Consider the following 16700-nt stretch of genomic DNA (forward strand, 5'->3'; position numbering starts at 1 on the left):
CAGGACCTTCTAGCTGTGAGGCGACAGCGCTACCGACTGCGGGCTATAGTTCCAAACATTAGAACTTCTTCATTGAGATAGAACGGGCATTTCCACATTCCATTCTTACAGTGGGAGTCAACGCTAGTGTCGTTACTCTCATATTAGATCACGCTGGTAGGACCCCTACTTGATTTGACCATCTGAGATTTTTTTATTGTTGTCTCCGGCAGGCCGAAAGGCATGGCCGAGAGCCGAGACTATGTTTGCACCCTGTCCGTCCGTCCGTGTGTCCGTGTGTGTCCGTGTGTCTGTCGCCCCCTCCGTCTGTGGACAGCTAATCTCCAGCACTGTTGGCTTGATGGCAGCGAAACTGTGCACACACACTCCCTGGATGCCAATTCAGAATCTCTGCCCCTAATTTTTCACATGGGCCTGTTGTAGCGCCACCAGGAGGCCGCTTTTTTCAAAGCACACACACACACACACACACACACACACACACACACACACACACACACACACACACACACACACACACACACACACACACACACAGCAGAAACCATGACCTAAATCAAGACCCGTTTACTGTCAATAAGAGCGGAAAACCTAGAGCAGCATCAGCAATTTTTCAAATCAGCCTCATGGTGGCGCTATAACAGGCCGATTCATGTTTTTACCTATAACTGCACCGATCTGTGCAAAACTGGGTATGTGCACTTCCCAGAGGCTAAGGAAAAACCTTTGCCCTGCATTTTTCACAAATTGGTACATATTATCTCTTTAGTCAAGTGATCAAGACGGATCCATCCGATCCGTCCGATTTTTCATATTCCAGCCTGATTGGCGAATTCCGAACATTGCTGGCCCACACTAACCTACCTGACCTGGCGGAGTCCTGTGCTCCGAGGAGCACCTTTTCTAGTTAAACATGATTTTGTCTGTTTTGGTCCAGAATTCCTTTTGTCTTAATAGGTAGGTAGGCATAGAGATAACAGTGCAGCTCTGATCAATATCGACATTCTTGTATGATCTGTTCTCTCTATTTGCTAATTTACTTGAGAACCAGTGGTGTGTACAATAGGGTCTGGCTGCAGAATGGGCACACACACACACACACACACACACACACACACACACACACACACACACACACACACACACACACACACACAGCAGAAACCATGACCTAAATCAAGACCCATTTACTGTCAATAAAAGCGGAAAACCTAGAGCAGCATCAGCATTGGGCAGTGTTGCATAATATTCAAGTCTAGTCTATTGGTAGGTAGCCTCGTTTTCAAGCCTTTTTGTTTCATAATTAGCCTACATAACTTGTTGTCTACTCTAGTATACATAGCCTATACACATCTTGCCTTGGCCGTCCAACAGATTTAATTGAACTGGGACTTATTTACTGGTCAAATTAAAGCTTGAATATAAAAACACACTTATCTAATCCTATATGTTTACCAATTAATCAAAGTCACTCATTTGCCAAAGTCGAGCTATATTTTTCCAGAGTTTAAAAGTTGAGAGAACAAAACTAAACTCAATTCAATTAAAATGAGCTTTATTGGCATGAGAAAACAGTTTACATTGCCAAAGCAAAAGTGGAACAAAACAACGTATTACAAATACATATTGAATATAAATAGGAAAAAAATAAAAGTGTAAACAGAACTGTGTTTCATTGCAATGTTGAGGGAAAACTATCTTAAACTATAAAAATTGTGCATTTTCTGTCAGAAATAGTTATATAGGAGAGGTTAGCTTGGTATAAACTTTTGAAAGTTCACAGCAGCATTTCAATGTTTTGTATTCACTTTGTATAAAACCTTTGCGACAAGTAGCAGCAATTCTCTCTCTCTCTCTCGCTCTCTCTCTCTCTCTCTCTCTCTCTCTCAGCCTGAATTATTTACATAAGAGGCGGGGCTGAGTGAGGCAGGGGTTTACTCAAGCGAAAAATTCTAATTGGCATTATGACAAGACGACACATGGGAGCCCAGAAGACAGTGGAGGTAGTTGATTGGATCGCAGCTAGTTAGCATCTACAGTGTTTCGTTTAGTTTATTACCGGGATATGTAACCTATTCTATTGAGCCTTTATTACCCATGGGATAGATGAGGTCACGTTACTGAGCCTATACCTGAACAAAGGAATGACTTGATTATGGATTTTACAAGACGACAGAAAGAAGAATACAAACTTGCCATAGTAGTATTATGTCTTTCTTAAGTATTAAGATTCAGTGTTAAGATGTGTCCTGTCAAGGGACTGTCATTCATTTTCTTCTTGGTGTCTCCGGTGTGCTTTGTGTTTGCCTCAGATGTTTTTACATGCCACGTGAGTATAGCTACCGTTTATTATATACATTATTTTAAAGTAGCTGAATTAAAATCATAGCTCTTCAAAAATCCATCTATTTATTTGTTTGTTTGTTTACATTATTATTATTATTATTATTATTATTATTATTATTATTAGGTTAGGGTTAGGGTTAGGGCAAGTATTATTATGACCATTATTATTTTACTTTTTTCATATTTATTATCTTTAACAAGTGCAGTGAATTATATCAATGGGCATTTGCTTTTGCTTTGTTTCATAATGTCCCTTACAGGCTTGTGATTTCTTAATGTTTACGCCATGTCTTTCTCTTCCCCTCACTGTAGATGGGAAATCAAACTGGTAAGTTGGTTACCCTAACCCTAAGGAGCCAACCTGAACTTTGTTCTCTTACATAGTATGACATATAATAAAGGCTTTCTGTGGTGTCAGTATCACATCAGTAACACATTATACTGTATTATCTGACAGATTGGAAACACCAGCCTGTTCTGGTGCCAGTCCGCTCCTCTGTTTCTGGACGAGATGGAGAATGTATCAGTGTGCATGTTTGGATGACAGCTGAAGGTACGGAGGAAAATTGCACACTATCCTAAATACACAATCGAAACTGTAACAAATTGAACCATATATATATATAAATAAATATATATGAACTCCTCACAAAAAGTTCGGAAACTTAACTTCGGTCGATTATCTCTCCCCTTCAATAGTACCAATTGGTATTGTGTTTTATATACTTTTCATTGTTGATTAGTCACCTTTAAAACAAGGTAAAACGTGTGTGTGTGATGAGCAACACAGCTAAACATGTGGGTAGTAGCACCCCCCCAAAAAAATTGCCGAAATCCCCCAATATGCTTCTGTTGGTAATCACTCTCATTTTGTGTGTGCCAGTCACAGGTGTGTGTCTGGCACCGACCTGACTCTGAGCATGGTCCTGCAACTTTGTTGTGTTTGTGTATGCTCCAAGCTGCAACACTGCCCCCATGGCCACGTTTGTCCCTTCAGGATAAGGCCTGTGCAATAGGCCAAGTGGAAGCTGGTGTTCCGTTACACTGAGTGGCAGCATTATTTGGTGTCAGCCCTGGTACCATTTCCAAACTTAGGACCAAGTTCCGTGAGACTGGTGAAGTCAAAGGAAGACAGCGAAATGGACGTCCCAGGAAGACGACACCCCAAGAAGACCAGTTCCTCACCCTTGCTTTCTTCCAGAGATTTACAGGCAAAATGTGCACAACGGTACCACAGACGGATGTCAAAGTTGCAGGACCCATGCTCAGGTGCCAGTCACACGCTTATGACTGGCACAAAGTCAGAGGTAACCCTAACCCTGCCAGCATGTGTGTTCTGGTAGGTCGCTCAAAATGAGAGCGATTACCACAGAAGCACATTGGGGGATTTACGCCCTTTTTTGGGGGTGCTACCCACACGTTTAGCTGTGTTGCTCATTTTACGATTGCACAATCCTTATACCTCGTTGTAAAGGTGACTAATCAACAATTTTAAATACAATACAATAATTATTAATACAATAATAATTGGTATTATTGAAGGGGAGAAATAAACAAATAAGTAAAGTTTCTGATCTTTTTGTGAGGAGTTTATAGATATATAGATGTATATGGTTCCATTTGGTACACTCAGTTACACATTGATAAATTAACAAGGGCACTTCACTACATCTGCTTTATTTCATTCATATTTTTCGTCTGGTAATTGTTCAGTATATGAATGGCAATGCTTTCTTCTAGACTTCCAAAACGAATCGATGCTAGAAATCCAGTGGTCGCAATCCTCCAGGAAATTCACCATTAAATCTAGGAGAAAGAATAAAAAGGTTTGTCCTGCTCTATGTTTGTACGCTACTTCCCTTAAAAATAGGGGTTCAAGAAATATGAACTAATAGCCTGTAGATCATAATGCAATCTAGCGAGAACCCTTTCTCTTTTGTCTTTTAGTTTATTAGGATTGCTGATAGAGGGAAGGTCCATTGTCAAGAACCTGGTGGAAACAACTTGACTGTGGTAATATTTATTTTTTATTTTTTATGACCATCTAAAAGAGTCTTTGGGTACTCAGAAAAGCGCTATATAAATTCGAGACATTATTATTATTATCTCAGGTCTGATAATGTTGATGGCGATGATGATGAAGAGGATGATAATGAGGATGATGTGACGTTATTTTTTCTCCTTGCAGTGGAAACTGGTTTATAATTGTGTCTACGTGCATTTCGGGGAGAGCATCAAAGTGTTTTTCACAACTGGGACAGGGAGAAAAGAACAAGGAAGTTACAAAGTATCAGGTAATGATTAATATGTGCTTCTTAACCACTTACTGTAAGTGTAAACCCCTTAGTGGTCCGGGGTGCCCCAGGGCTCTATACTAGGTCCGCTAGTATGTCCCTCTACACCAAATCTCTGCGATGTACAAGGTCACAATGTGTCACAATGTGTATCAACACATCGCATTATGAGCTTGCAGATCTGCTATTTTTGCCAAATGGGATGCTACAGTTCATGTAGTCAAGTCCATGTCACATCCCAGCTCTTTTTTCTTTTATGATATCATTTTCCTTGTTGCTTTTACAAAAGGAACCACAAACCACAACATAAGGAAACGCAAAGCAAGTTACATGACAACACAATGGGTTTCAGATCCAGAACCAGAATTCCATCTGTCTGTGGATCGGCGGTCTAGATCTGTCAATGTGACCATTCAGCCGGGACGCAGAGTGCAGACCCGTTTGTGTTACAAAGGATTGGATGTCTGCGATTCTGTGTCGTCTTCTAGTGATATTACAGTAAGTATCCATTGTGAAGTGAGTGTGTGTAAGTGCGTGTCTACTGTATGTGCACATGCAATGTATTTGGATATGCACATGTGATTGTGCACAAAAGGCACTGATGGATTCAATTTCACAAACATTGTGTGACCTTCATAGACTCTCTGCTTAGTCCCGGGGCTAAACAATCACCTGTTTGACGCATCATGTTCTATGCAAAAACAATGAGGAGGGAGACCACTGTACAATGCAAAATAATTGTTTTAATGCCTTCAAACAGCTATTCTTACAACTTTTGTTTAGACAAATGAACAAAGAAATGGCTTAAAATCCTACAGGCTACTCAGCTTTGCGTTTGGAGTACAATAACTCTTCCTCAGGCAGCAGTTCTTGTACTTGAAATACGTTGCTGAGTAGTCTGTAAGATTTTAAAAAGTTGTTATAGCTGTTTGAAGGCATTAAAACTATCCTTTTGCATTGGTCTCCCTCATTGTTTTTGCATTGGATTTTTACCTCCTTGGGAACCCTAGGAGTCTCAACTTTTTTTTATGAAGCATGTCCTTCAGACTGCCGAAACCCAGCCGTTGCTAATGACATTAGAAGTACTTGGTTATCTGAAAAGCAATAGGACTATATTCTAGACTCTGTTCAGGCCTCTATATGAGTGAGGCACAGACTGCAATGCAAAATCGTAGGGGTAAAGGTCCCTCCTGTCTCTGTGGAGACTTTGCCTCTTATTCCTCTGCAGTGCTCCATTTAACACAATTGGCTGTGTTCCCGGGTGGCAGACCGGCAGGGGTTTGTTTGTGTTCTCTGTCACTGCACTAAGGACTCCTACAGGTTGGTCTCTTCAGCAGGTAGCGGAACTGGGAGGGATAGCATGTTCCTCCTCACGCGTTATGCCCTCCCGTAGAAACTCCTCACTGTGAAAAGAAGCCGCTGATGAGCAAGTGGGGATTAGCAGCAACAGGACCCAAGTTGTACTTTGTTGTTCCAGGGGAATTGGCATAATGACTAAATTTGGGGAAATGTGTGTGTGTGTGTGTGTGTGTGTGTGTGTGTGTGTGTGTGTGTGTGTGTGTGTGTGTGTGTGTGCGTGTGTGCGTGTGTGTGTGTGTGCGTGTGTGCGCGTGTGCGTGTGTCTGTGTGTGTGTGCGTGCGTGTGTGCGTGTGTGTGTGTGTGTGTGTGTGTGTGTTAGAAAAAAGGAACTGAAAGGAAGAAGATCTTTCTGTTTTACATACACTGGTGTTTTTTCATTTCAGATTGACCCGTTGAAGTCTCTGTCTGCCATTTTCAACTTCACTTACCTCCTGCCCTGTGTCTGTGTAGAGGTGAGATCTGTTCCCATATACGGTAGCCACATTTCTGTGTTATTGACAATGAGAGACAGCCCATCAGGGGTGTTTCCTCTGGACTTACCTGCATTTACGTGCTTGTCTTTGCGTCCAGGTGTGTTACACCCACAATGATGCCAGCCGACGGCTAAGGTGCCCATTTGAAAGTGACACTCTATTTGGTGAGTGTGAGACATGAGTCATGTTTTGCCTGAGACTGTTAATTACTTAAACCCTATACTTAATTGTGGAGAAGTGGAGAGCTTTGTTAATCCCGCGGGGGGAAATTCTGTTTCAGTTTAACCCAGCTGATGGCTGTTCAGATGGTCACAGTGAGCGCTCTGGGGGGAGCGGTTAGGGGTTAAGTGTCTTGCTCAGGCACACTTCTTTGACGCATAGACATGGGTACGACCGGATTCCCAAGGGCTCTATACTAGGCACCCTCCTGTTTTTGCTTTACACTAAATATTTTCCCAAAAATAAAATCTTCCCCAAAACAGCTACAGAGCTTGTAGATCGGCTAGATAGACAGACAGACAGACAGACAGACAGACAGACAGACAGACAGACAGACAGACAGACAGAGAGAGATACCTATGATCTGAATAGTAATTCTTACACGGTACGTTGTGATTCTTGTCATTCCTAGTCATTCAGACACTGTACACACAACAAATCGGTATGAGCTTTTAGATATCTTTACTACTTTTCGTGACATACGTCATATGTCGAAGTATAAAATAAGGCAATGATTTACTTTTGCATGACACTGTCCGTGTCATACGACAAAGTATAAAACAGGGCATTAATAGGAAGAAAACATAAAAAGATAGAATGTGGAGATACAAGGTTTCATACAGTGTTGATAATGTGTTCATATTTGTGTATGCAGATGTTAGGGATGTGTGGAATTCCGGTATAGTCAAACCATATGAGTCAATGGTAACCTGGATCTCTATGTGTACATCCAACAACCTGAAGCCTTCTGCCGCCCTCTGCTGGAAGCACTATGAAACACACCTCTGCACACCCATCCTCAACTCAACACTTGATGTGATACAGGAAGACCAAAAAGTGACATGGACCAAGGTAAATTTTATCTGTCATTTACATGTTTACACATGAAAACCGAAAATCGTACTCAGGACCAGCAGTGTACAATAAGTCTCAAATAAACTAAAACTAAAATAAGATAATAAGCAATAAGCATATCGAATATAAATACTAAAGTGCAATGAAATTAAAACTGCATATTAAAATTCATCAACATTTATCGAGGCAGGATAAACATAAACATGGCAGCATAACAAGCAAGGCATCATCAGTTTAAAACAGTCTCTGGATTGAAGCCGATTGAAGTCACAATTATCACATCATCAATTATTTGAGATAATCGCAATTATTTTGCATAATTGTCATAAGTGTTTCTATGTTGAAAAATGTTCATACATTTTGGCAGAAGCCCAAAACGCATCACGTTGTGATAGCTTCAAGATTGGCTATTTTCACTATTTAAAACAAATATTCTCTGCTAAGTCATTTGTCATAACATATTTTAGTTTACAAAGCTTTTTTCATTTTTTCTTCATTGGTTCCAATGTTCAATGGCAAATACACAATGAAATCATTAACCAAAATTATTTGTATGACAATTAATCGTCAAGTAGAATGTCATGATCGTGACAGCCCAAGTGATGATGATGATGGTGAATATGATGGTGTTGATGAAATGTTAAAATTGTTCATATCTCCCTGTCTCCTCACCAGAAATATAACATATCTGCTGTAGACAAACACCCTCAGATGTGTGTGCAGGTGAGGACCTGTGTGTGTGTGTGTGTGTGTGTGTGTGTGTGTGTGTGTGTGTGTGTGTGTGTGTGTGTGTGTGTGTGTGTGTGTGTGTGTGTGTGTGTGTGTGTGTGTGTGTGTGTGTGTGTGTGTGTGTGTGTGTGTGTGTGTGCGCCTGCCTGCCTGCCTGCCTGCGTGCGTGCGTGCGTGCGTGCGTGCGTGCGTGCGTGCGTGCGTGCGTGCGTGCGTGCGTGCGTGCGTGCGTGCGTGCGTGCGTGCGTGCGTGCGCATGTGTGTGTACCTTGGTATGAGTGCGTGTGTATGGATGTGCTCTTTTATTTCTTCTTATCACTCATGATGCTTAACTCTGTCCTTCATCTTTCAGTTCTCTTTCCAGGGCAGCTATGACACTCGTTGCCTTTTCCAGAATGGTGAGTTCAATGCTGCTGTCTTTTTTTTGTTCATGTTAACTGTCACCCTATAAGTCCTCCCCTCACAAACAACTACCTATACTCTCTCTCTGTTCTCTATCCTATAGATACGCCTAAGTGGGACGCACATATTGGAGCTGATAGGCAGAGGGTGCTTGTGTATCTCACCTCCTCCTCCCAGACAGCCAACTACTCTGCTCAGCTCTGTGTCCTGAGTGAGATGGGGTGCCATCCCAGAGGACGTGTTTACTCAGTAAAAATGGTACGTCTGTGTGTGTGTGTGTGTGTGTGTGTGTGTGTGTGTGTGTGTGTGTGTGTGTGTGTGTGTGTGTGTGTGTGTGTGTGTGTGTGTGTGCTGCGCAATATATTGGTATTATATCGATATTGTGCTATGAGACTAGATATCGGGATATGGCATAAGCGTTATCTTTTTCCTGGTTTGAATCACTTAAGCCTTATTTTATACCTTCAGAAGTTGTCAAACGTTTTTAAATATAGCAAAAATACAATCTCACAACGCTCCCTCCCTCCCTCTCTATCTCTCTGAGAGAGAGAGAGAGAGAGAGAAAGAGAACTTGCATGTGCAGATATACTGTAGATAGGCCAGGCATTATTCCTATTATATTTCCCCAAACAGGCAAATGGAATTTCATTCATCAACAGTGAGTGACAGCTCCTCTGATGTGTTTTACAGGTAGGGGGCGCCGCTGAGACGCAGATGAATGTGCCTTCTGAAGGATTGCCTCTTGAGAAGACATGTGTGCAGGTAGAGTCACGTCACAAAGCCGTGCAGGCCAGGGCTGAGAAACGTCTTTCTGACACTTTTCATGCCTTTTCTTTTGATTTTTAACGTGTTCTTGATGCTGTGAATTTGTAGGTGTGGCGGTCAGATCCGGCTATGCATGGGAGAAGAATACTGTGCCTTGACAGTGAGTTTATCTAGATGTATATGTCACAGTACGTTTGGAGAACCAGTACGATTGAAGACAGAGCGCTCGTTTTTAGGCACGGGGCTCCTTCGGGGCGAGGCGGGGCTTTTCGAGACAGGGTTTATTAGCGAGGCTGGCGAGGAGGAGAAGGAGGACGCGCGGCGCTGCGAGGCGGGGGTTTATTACGCGAGGCTCGCGAGGAAGAGGAGCCTCCTCCTCCTCCTCCTCCTCCTCGCGTAATAAACCGTCCTCTCCTTCTCTCCTTCTCCTCCTCCTCCTCCAAGGAGAAGGAGAACGCGGAGAGGCGGGGCTTTGATGCGCCGAGTCGGACCTGTCTTTTGTTGTTCCCCCCCACATAGCAACCAGGAAGCTACGCTAGGGGAACCATAATATCTATGAGGGGAACGCTGAACACGCGTTCACACGCACACGCTTGTCCATGACGGAGGCGCGCCGGCTCAATAGAGCTTGAGGCCGAGGAAGCGCGCCCTCGCGCCTCCAGGCGCGAGTGCCCGCGCTGACCGGCCGATGCTCTATTAGTCGACTCAGCGCCGTTTGATTTGTAAACCGATAGGGACAGAATAGTTCTTTTCATGGATCACTTTGTGTGTGTGTGTGTGTGTGTGTGTGTGTGTGTGTGTGTGTGTGTGTGTGTGTGTGTGTGTGTGTGTGTGTGTGTGTGTGTGTGTGTGTGTGTGTGTGTGTGTGTGTGTGTGTGTGTGTGTCTCAGGGAGAAAGTAAAACAAAAGCCAGAACACAATAAAAGTATCTAAACAGTCCTGCTTTCAATAAACCAAAAAAAGCATGAGCGCGTGCGCATGTGTGTGCGCTTGTGTGTGTGTGTGTGTGTGTGTGTGTGTGTGTGACTGTGTGTGTGTGTGTGGCCATATATGTTTGTGCACAAGCCTGGCTTGTGGCTCCCTCTAGTGCTGGGTGGGTGGTAAAAACGAGCGCGCTTTCTTCAATCGTACTGGTTCTCCAATCATACTGTAACATATATACACATACACATACAGGTGTGTGCACGTACACACATGCTCTCCAGTGGTGGACAAAGTACTCAACCCCCAGTACTTGAGTCAAAGTATACAGTAGATATTCTTGGTCAGATATTACTCAACTACAGTACAAGCTCGACCATGTGTTGCATTATGACACGTTGTGAGTTGCCTGTAGATCAGCTATTTTCAGTATTATATAGTATATTATTTTTTTAATAGGGCTTAACTGGTTAATTCATTTTGTGTTATAGTAAGTTTGTATAGTATATTGTATGTCTGATATGTCTGGGCCACAATGGAAACAAGCCCTCTGGGCTTTTGTGTTATCCTTTGTGTGTAGTTGTACCGCTGTACTGTTTGCAATTTGTTAATAAAGTATTCAATCAATCCAAAAAACTGGCAACGCATACATACTGTTCGTACGTGTACATGCTGCCAGGAGCACACAGTAATACTACATTCTTTGTTGTTTACCTGTAGCCACACACAGAAGATGTGGTTTGTTCGGATTGGCAGCCTTGGCGTTTGCGGTTACTCTTGCACTGTTGGGAATCATTGTACGCCACCTGACGAGGAAAGAAGTTGCAGGTCAGGTCCAGTTGCTTCCTTGATAAATAGTTAATGGTACAGTATAAGCATCAACACTCTTTGACAACTGAGGTTCTCTTATTACATACAGAAAATCAAATTGTTTGTCGATTCTGGCTTGGTTCCAACGTCAGCTTGCTTACAACTCCTGATCCTTCCATCTAAGTTGAGGTCTTTTTTTTCAACAATATGTTTATTTATTTTTTCTTTCTTTACACAAAATATATCAACATTACATTACAAACACAACAGAAAACAAAAATGGACAATTACATTTAATCATACAAGACAATCAATGAAAAAACAAAAAACAAAAACAAAAACAAAGGAAAAACATACATAGGCATCAGCACTACTCCTCTCCAGATTCTTCCATTAAATGTGGCAGATTATTGTTTTCCATATATTGTATGAAACAACCCCACACCTCCTGAAACATCTCTTGTTGGTCCTTAAGTATGTATGTGATTTTTTCTAGAGGTAGGCATAAAGACAATTCCCTGAACCACTGTGGAATGCTTGGTCTATCCGGCCTCTTCCAGGTCAATGCAATTACTCTTTTAGCTTGTAAAAGACAAATATCTATGAATATTCTTTCACAAGTTGAGGTCTTTTATTACTGGTTGATTGTCAACCTGTGGCGGTTACCATGTCAACTTGCTTTACAACTCTTGATCCTACCATCTAATTAGATTGGCAAACTTTAATACAGTCAAATGTTATACAGGGATATACTGCAATAACTGTTATGAATGAGAAAAGTTAGTCATTTTAAGTCAAATTAAAAATTAATCAAAATTGATTTCCCCCTTTTTTCCTTTCTTCCTGCCTTCCTTTCTATCTTTCTTTCTTTTCTACCGTCCATCTATTCTACATGCCCGCCTTTCCACCTCTAGGTTGGCTGTCTGCCCACAGGCCAGTGTTGTTGGTGTCCTCCTCCGACCAGACGTCCCATGTGTCTGCTGTGGGTGTGTTAGCCTCCATCCTGCAAGGGGAGGTGTGCACCACGGTGCGCATGGCCCAGTGGGCCCACTGCTCTGACAGAGGGGCTAGGAGTGCTGCGGGGGCTGCAGCAGTGGCAGACCTGGGCCCGCTCCCCTGGCTGTATGGACAGTGGGAAGCAGTACGCAGGTCAGAGGGGAAGGTGCTGATTGTCTGGAGTCCTGAAGCCAAGAAGTACTATGAAAGGTGGCGAGGGGAGAGCGGGAAAGTGGATAGAAATGAGAGAAGAAAACAGAAGGCATGTGAAGGGGAGAAAATGAACGAGGAGTTGGAGGAGGATTGGAAACTCAAAGAGAAGAGGATAGGAAAGGGAAGGAAACAGAAAGGCAATGGGCAGCAAGGTTCCGGTAAGTTGACTGATGTCGATGGGATGGAGGTCCCACAGAGTGAACCGTCTTCAGTGACAGAGCCAGTGTTCATAGCCGCCATGGCCAGCCTACAGGGGGCACTCCAAGAGCAAGGCAAGGACCACGGAGTTGCCTTTGTGTACTTCGAGGGCCTTGGTCACAGTAGGGACATTCCTAAGGACCTCAGAAATGTCCCTCGATATTGCTTACCACAGGACTTTAGGGGTCTGATACAGGAGTTAGGTGGTACAGTGAGAGAACCTCAAAGTGGAAAATCTGGATGGTACTGCTGGCCCCAACTCCTCTCCAAAACATTGTCACTATGGTTGGCCCAACGACTGGCCCACAGGCTACGGAATTTGCTGCGGCAGACACAGGCTCAAAGAACGAAGGTACGAAGGCAGAGGCTCGAGTCACCAGTGTTAACACCAGAGGCTGAGCAAGAGCAGGAACCTCTTCACGTGTCACCATGCTGAGTGGTGGAGCTTGAGTCTCAGATTTCACCTAACTGGTCAGGACACACTTTTGTCCAGGATGTAACATGAGGCAAGGTTCATTGGGAGTTGATGTTGCACTGTAAGCAACTCAGAAACACTGTCTCAATGAGGGCTATTCATCGAGCTTCACCCAGTCCGTCCACTTGTTTTGCCTATTAATGTATATGTAAATGTAATATTTACCTGTGATACTTGTAGTTTATGGCCACCAACAGTGTCTCTTTATGTGACGTGCTTTCCACTGAAGCCACACTGAACACCTGTCTTATCTCTAACCTCTGTAAATAAACTAGGGCTGCAACTATTGATTATTATTCTATTATTATTCAATTACTTTTTCAACAAATCAAATTATATTATGTTTTTTTAATCATGTTTTTATTTATTTTTTTTATAAATAAACGAAGCAGTGCTGAACAATTCTAATAGACTTTTTTTTATAATCTACTGAATCGATTAGTCTGATTTGTCACTTAAGCCCTATTTTATACATAGTCATACAAGGGTATCATGCAAAATTGTGAAAATAGCATATCTACAAGCTCAGAAAGATGCGATGTATTGTGAGCTGGTAGATTATTTTTTTTGCTACTGTATCTAAAAACAAACAAACAAAACATTGATTATTTCATTCAAATTGATTAGGTTTTATAATCGATTAAATCTATTTATTTATTTGTTCCAATGTTCAATACCAAAAACACAATGAAATCGTCAATCGCAATTATTTGTGTGACAATTAGTTGTCAAGTAAAATGTCATGATCGTGACAGTCCGTGATGATGATGATGATGATGGTGACAATGATGGTGTTGATGAAATGTCCAAATTGTTCATATGTAAATTTATTTGTATTGTAGTATTGTAGTATATGTATGCGACATCATGCAGCTCAGGGCAAGTGTGCAAACTAACAGAACAGACTGTTCTGTTAGTTACCAAAACTTAAAACAGTATCAAATGTGTAAAAAAATATATATAAAAAAATAACAAGACACCACCAATGCTAAGAATCTTAATTTAGCATATTGTTAGCATATTGTTTACTTTAGACAGATGCTAGGTTTAATGTTTACCTGCTATCCCAGTTACTTTGTATGATAATTTTTTTTAATCTTTGCACTATATTTATGTGACCACTTACCCCGTTGTTTTTTTTTTTTTTTTCATGCCTTTTACTATGATTGCACTTGTAAGTCACTCTGGATGAGTATCTGCTAAATGCCTAAATTGTAATGTGTAAATTATAGCTCCGGTGTATACATTGAAACATACTCTACCTCCTGTTTGCACCAATAAGTTTATAAACAAAATGCAGGTTTTGAACATTTATTATCAGCCTCCCACTTTATTGGTCCTTTGTTTTGATTGGACTTATTCATTTGGTTAATGCATGCCATGGTTATGGTCATTAGCACCATAATGAACAAGAGTCAAGCCCAACTAGAAAAAGTGCTCCTCGGAGCACAGGTCTCCGCCAGGTCAGGTAGGTTATTGTGGCCACCTGGTGGCGCTATAATAGGCCAATGTGAAAAGGGTGCCATTTCTTCCTCGGGCTAGTGGGAATGTGCGTGCATTCATGATTTGAGGCATTTTGTTGCAAAAATGTGTTTTGGTAAATTAGACCTGCTGGTGGCGCTATAACAGGCCAATGTGAAAAGGGTGCCATTTCTTTCTCGGCCTAGTGGGAATGTGCGTGCACGTTTTCACGGAAATCGCACGCTCTGTTCATGATTTGAGACATTTTGTTCAAAACGGACCAATCCTGCAAACTTTGGAAGCCAACCTTAGCCAATCAGGATGGAATATGAAATATCGGACAGATCCGTCTTGATCACATGACTATAGAGATACTGTGTACCGATTTGCGTGATGTTTGGATAAAATCTGTAGGAGTAAATGGGTTTTGCACAAATCGGCCTCCTGGTGGCGCTATAACAGGCCCATGTGAAAATTGGCATCCAGGGAGTGTGTGTGCACAGTTTCGCAGCGACCGGGCCAACGGTGCCGGAGATTAGCTGCTAACACACGGACAGGACAGGACACACGGACGGATGGACGGACGGACACACGGACGGACGGACAGGGGGTAAAACATGCTCTCTCGCCATGCCTTTCGGCCTGGCGGAGACAATAAAAAGACTTGAGTCATTGTCGAGCAACACGGTATGCAACAAAGTATAAACTATTTAAATTTAGAACATGTTGCTTGACTATTAATGACAGATGTTTCAAATGGAAAATATGATGCAACTTGATCAACGTCATGCTTTTCAGTTGAAGATCTTTTACAGTATTTTTGTCAAGTGACACAAACGGGTCAATGAAGTATGAATTAACCCTCTGTTTTCTTTGTGCTTAGCTCAGCTTTATTCATATCTCAGTGTGTCTGCTCACTCGAGAGCCAGTATTATTCAAATATCACAAAGAGTAAACATACAGAACAACTTTTACTTTGCAAATGCTTGAGCCATAGATCCAATTGCTTACAGGGATGTGGGAGGTTTTCAGGTTGAGTTTAATACCTGAATACTATTTTGACATTCGACAACAGACTCCCGGAAAAGCACCTGTAACCTTAAAATGCCAAGAGACAGTTTGTTCTCCAGAGGTCAGGTATTTGAAGATCTTGTGCCTAGCCCTAGATTAATCTGGTCTGTCACTCACCATGTCAAGACGTGTACAGTGTTGCTCAATGTTAACTGACATTTGTATTTTCTAATCTACTGTACTTTAAAATATGATCTGCACCTTGTTCCCATGATAAACTGTTGTGAATAAAAACCTGATGCTTCTTATTTATTTTTAAATATAGCGTTTTATTTATTGTCTATGACTCATGTAGGCCACTTTATTTTAAAGCTTGACTGTACTGCTTGGGGGAAGTAAGTTGAGGCAAAACTTCAGTTTCAACTTTTATTAAAATTCCTTAAATCTGGCTTGTCAACATTCAGTTCCAACTTACAGTTGAGCAAGTGATGGTGTAACTGGCTGAGCCAGAACCAAATAGCTAGACTGTCTTTCAACACCACAACAATGTTCCTGAACGGCTTGCTGATGTAGAAATGTAAACTAATCCGTAAAGTCATAGCTGAACCTGCTTCAGAGCACATGCATGTTGTTAGTACAGAGACAATGAACAATGGTTATTTAATGATAATACCTATTAACACAGGCCAGCTAAGTGCTCTCACTTTCCTAGTGAAAGGTTTGGAAGTAAGGCAAGGCAAGGCAGTTTTATTTGTATTGCACATTTGAACAATAAGGTAATTCAATGTGCTCCACACGAGGCAGCGGCAAATAGAAAGGTCTTTAGTTGTGTTTTAAAAGAAATAAGATCGGCAGCAGACCTGCATTTCCCTCATTTTCTGGGTGTTTGTTCCAGATGTGTGGTGCATAAAAACTAAATGCTGCTTCTCCACGTTTATTTTTGGTTGTAGAGACAGAAAGCAGGCCTTTCCCAGATGACCTGACATGAGAGGTCTGGATAGTTCATGCACAGTAAGAATAGAGTAGCGGTAAGCCTGGTAGCCTAATTTTGTCATTTTTGATTATTAGGGAAAGTCAAAGACACATTCTAACAAGTCAAACTGACAGTAGGCCTAGGTCGTAAACACAGCAGTTTGTATAGGTGATACAAAGGACAGAAAAGGAGTTACACT

The 16700-nt window shown here is 41.9% G+C and overlaps 1 protein-coding gene across 2 annotated transcripts; it reads left to right on the forward strand.

The window, feature by feature from the left end:
• Positions 1-1983: 1983 nt before the first annotated feature.
• On the forward strand, positions 1984-14470 carry LOC308097274 (uncharacterized protein). 2 transcript variants are annotated; one of them, XM_080444961.1, is made up of 17 exons: positions 1984-2329; positions 2659-2674; positions 2804-2899; positions 4087-4172; positions 4294-4359; positions 4535-4640; positions 4930-5138; positions 6384-6452; positions 6571-6637; positions 7348-7544; positions 8223-8270; positions 8629-8674; positions 8782-8936; positions 9369-9440; positions 9552-9603; positions 11085-11192; positions 12089-14470. In XM_080444961.1, the coding sequence occupies exons 1-17, from the start codon at positions 2243-2245 to the stop codon at positions 13015-13017; spliced, it is 2409 nt and encodes an 802-aa protein (XP_080301087.1). In that variant the 5' UTR covers positions 1984-2242; the 3' UTR covers positions 13018-14470. The 2 variants fall into 2 exon arrangements, with proteins under 2 accessions (XP_080301087.1, XP_080301088.1); XM_080444962.1 differs by having other exon boundaries at positions 4993-5138; positions 12089-14469.
• The last annotated feature ends 2230 nt before the right edge of the window (positions 14471-16700 follow it).

This window comes from Gymnoscopelus braueri, assembly GCF_963280865.1.
Source record: "Gymnoscopelus braueri genome assembly, chromosome: 12".
Classification (NCBI taxonomy): domain Eukaryota; kingdom Metazoa; phylum Chordata; class Actinopteri; order Myctophiformes; family Myctophidae; genus Gymnoscopelus; species Gymnoscopelus braueri.

Coding starts and splice junctions, on each gene's coding strand:
- LOC308097274 (XM_080444961.1), top strand. CDS start 2,243: ATGTGTCCTGTCAAGGGACTGTCATTCATTTTCTTCTTGGTGTCTCCG. Junction 6,453..6,570: donor TGCCCTGTGTCTGTGTAGAG/GTGAGATCTGTT, acceptor CTTTGCGTCCAG/GTGTGTTACACCCACAATGA. Junction 9,604..11,084: donor AAGAATACTGTGCCTTGACA/GTGAGTTTATCT, acceptor GTTTACCTGTAG/CCACACACAGAAGATGTGGT.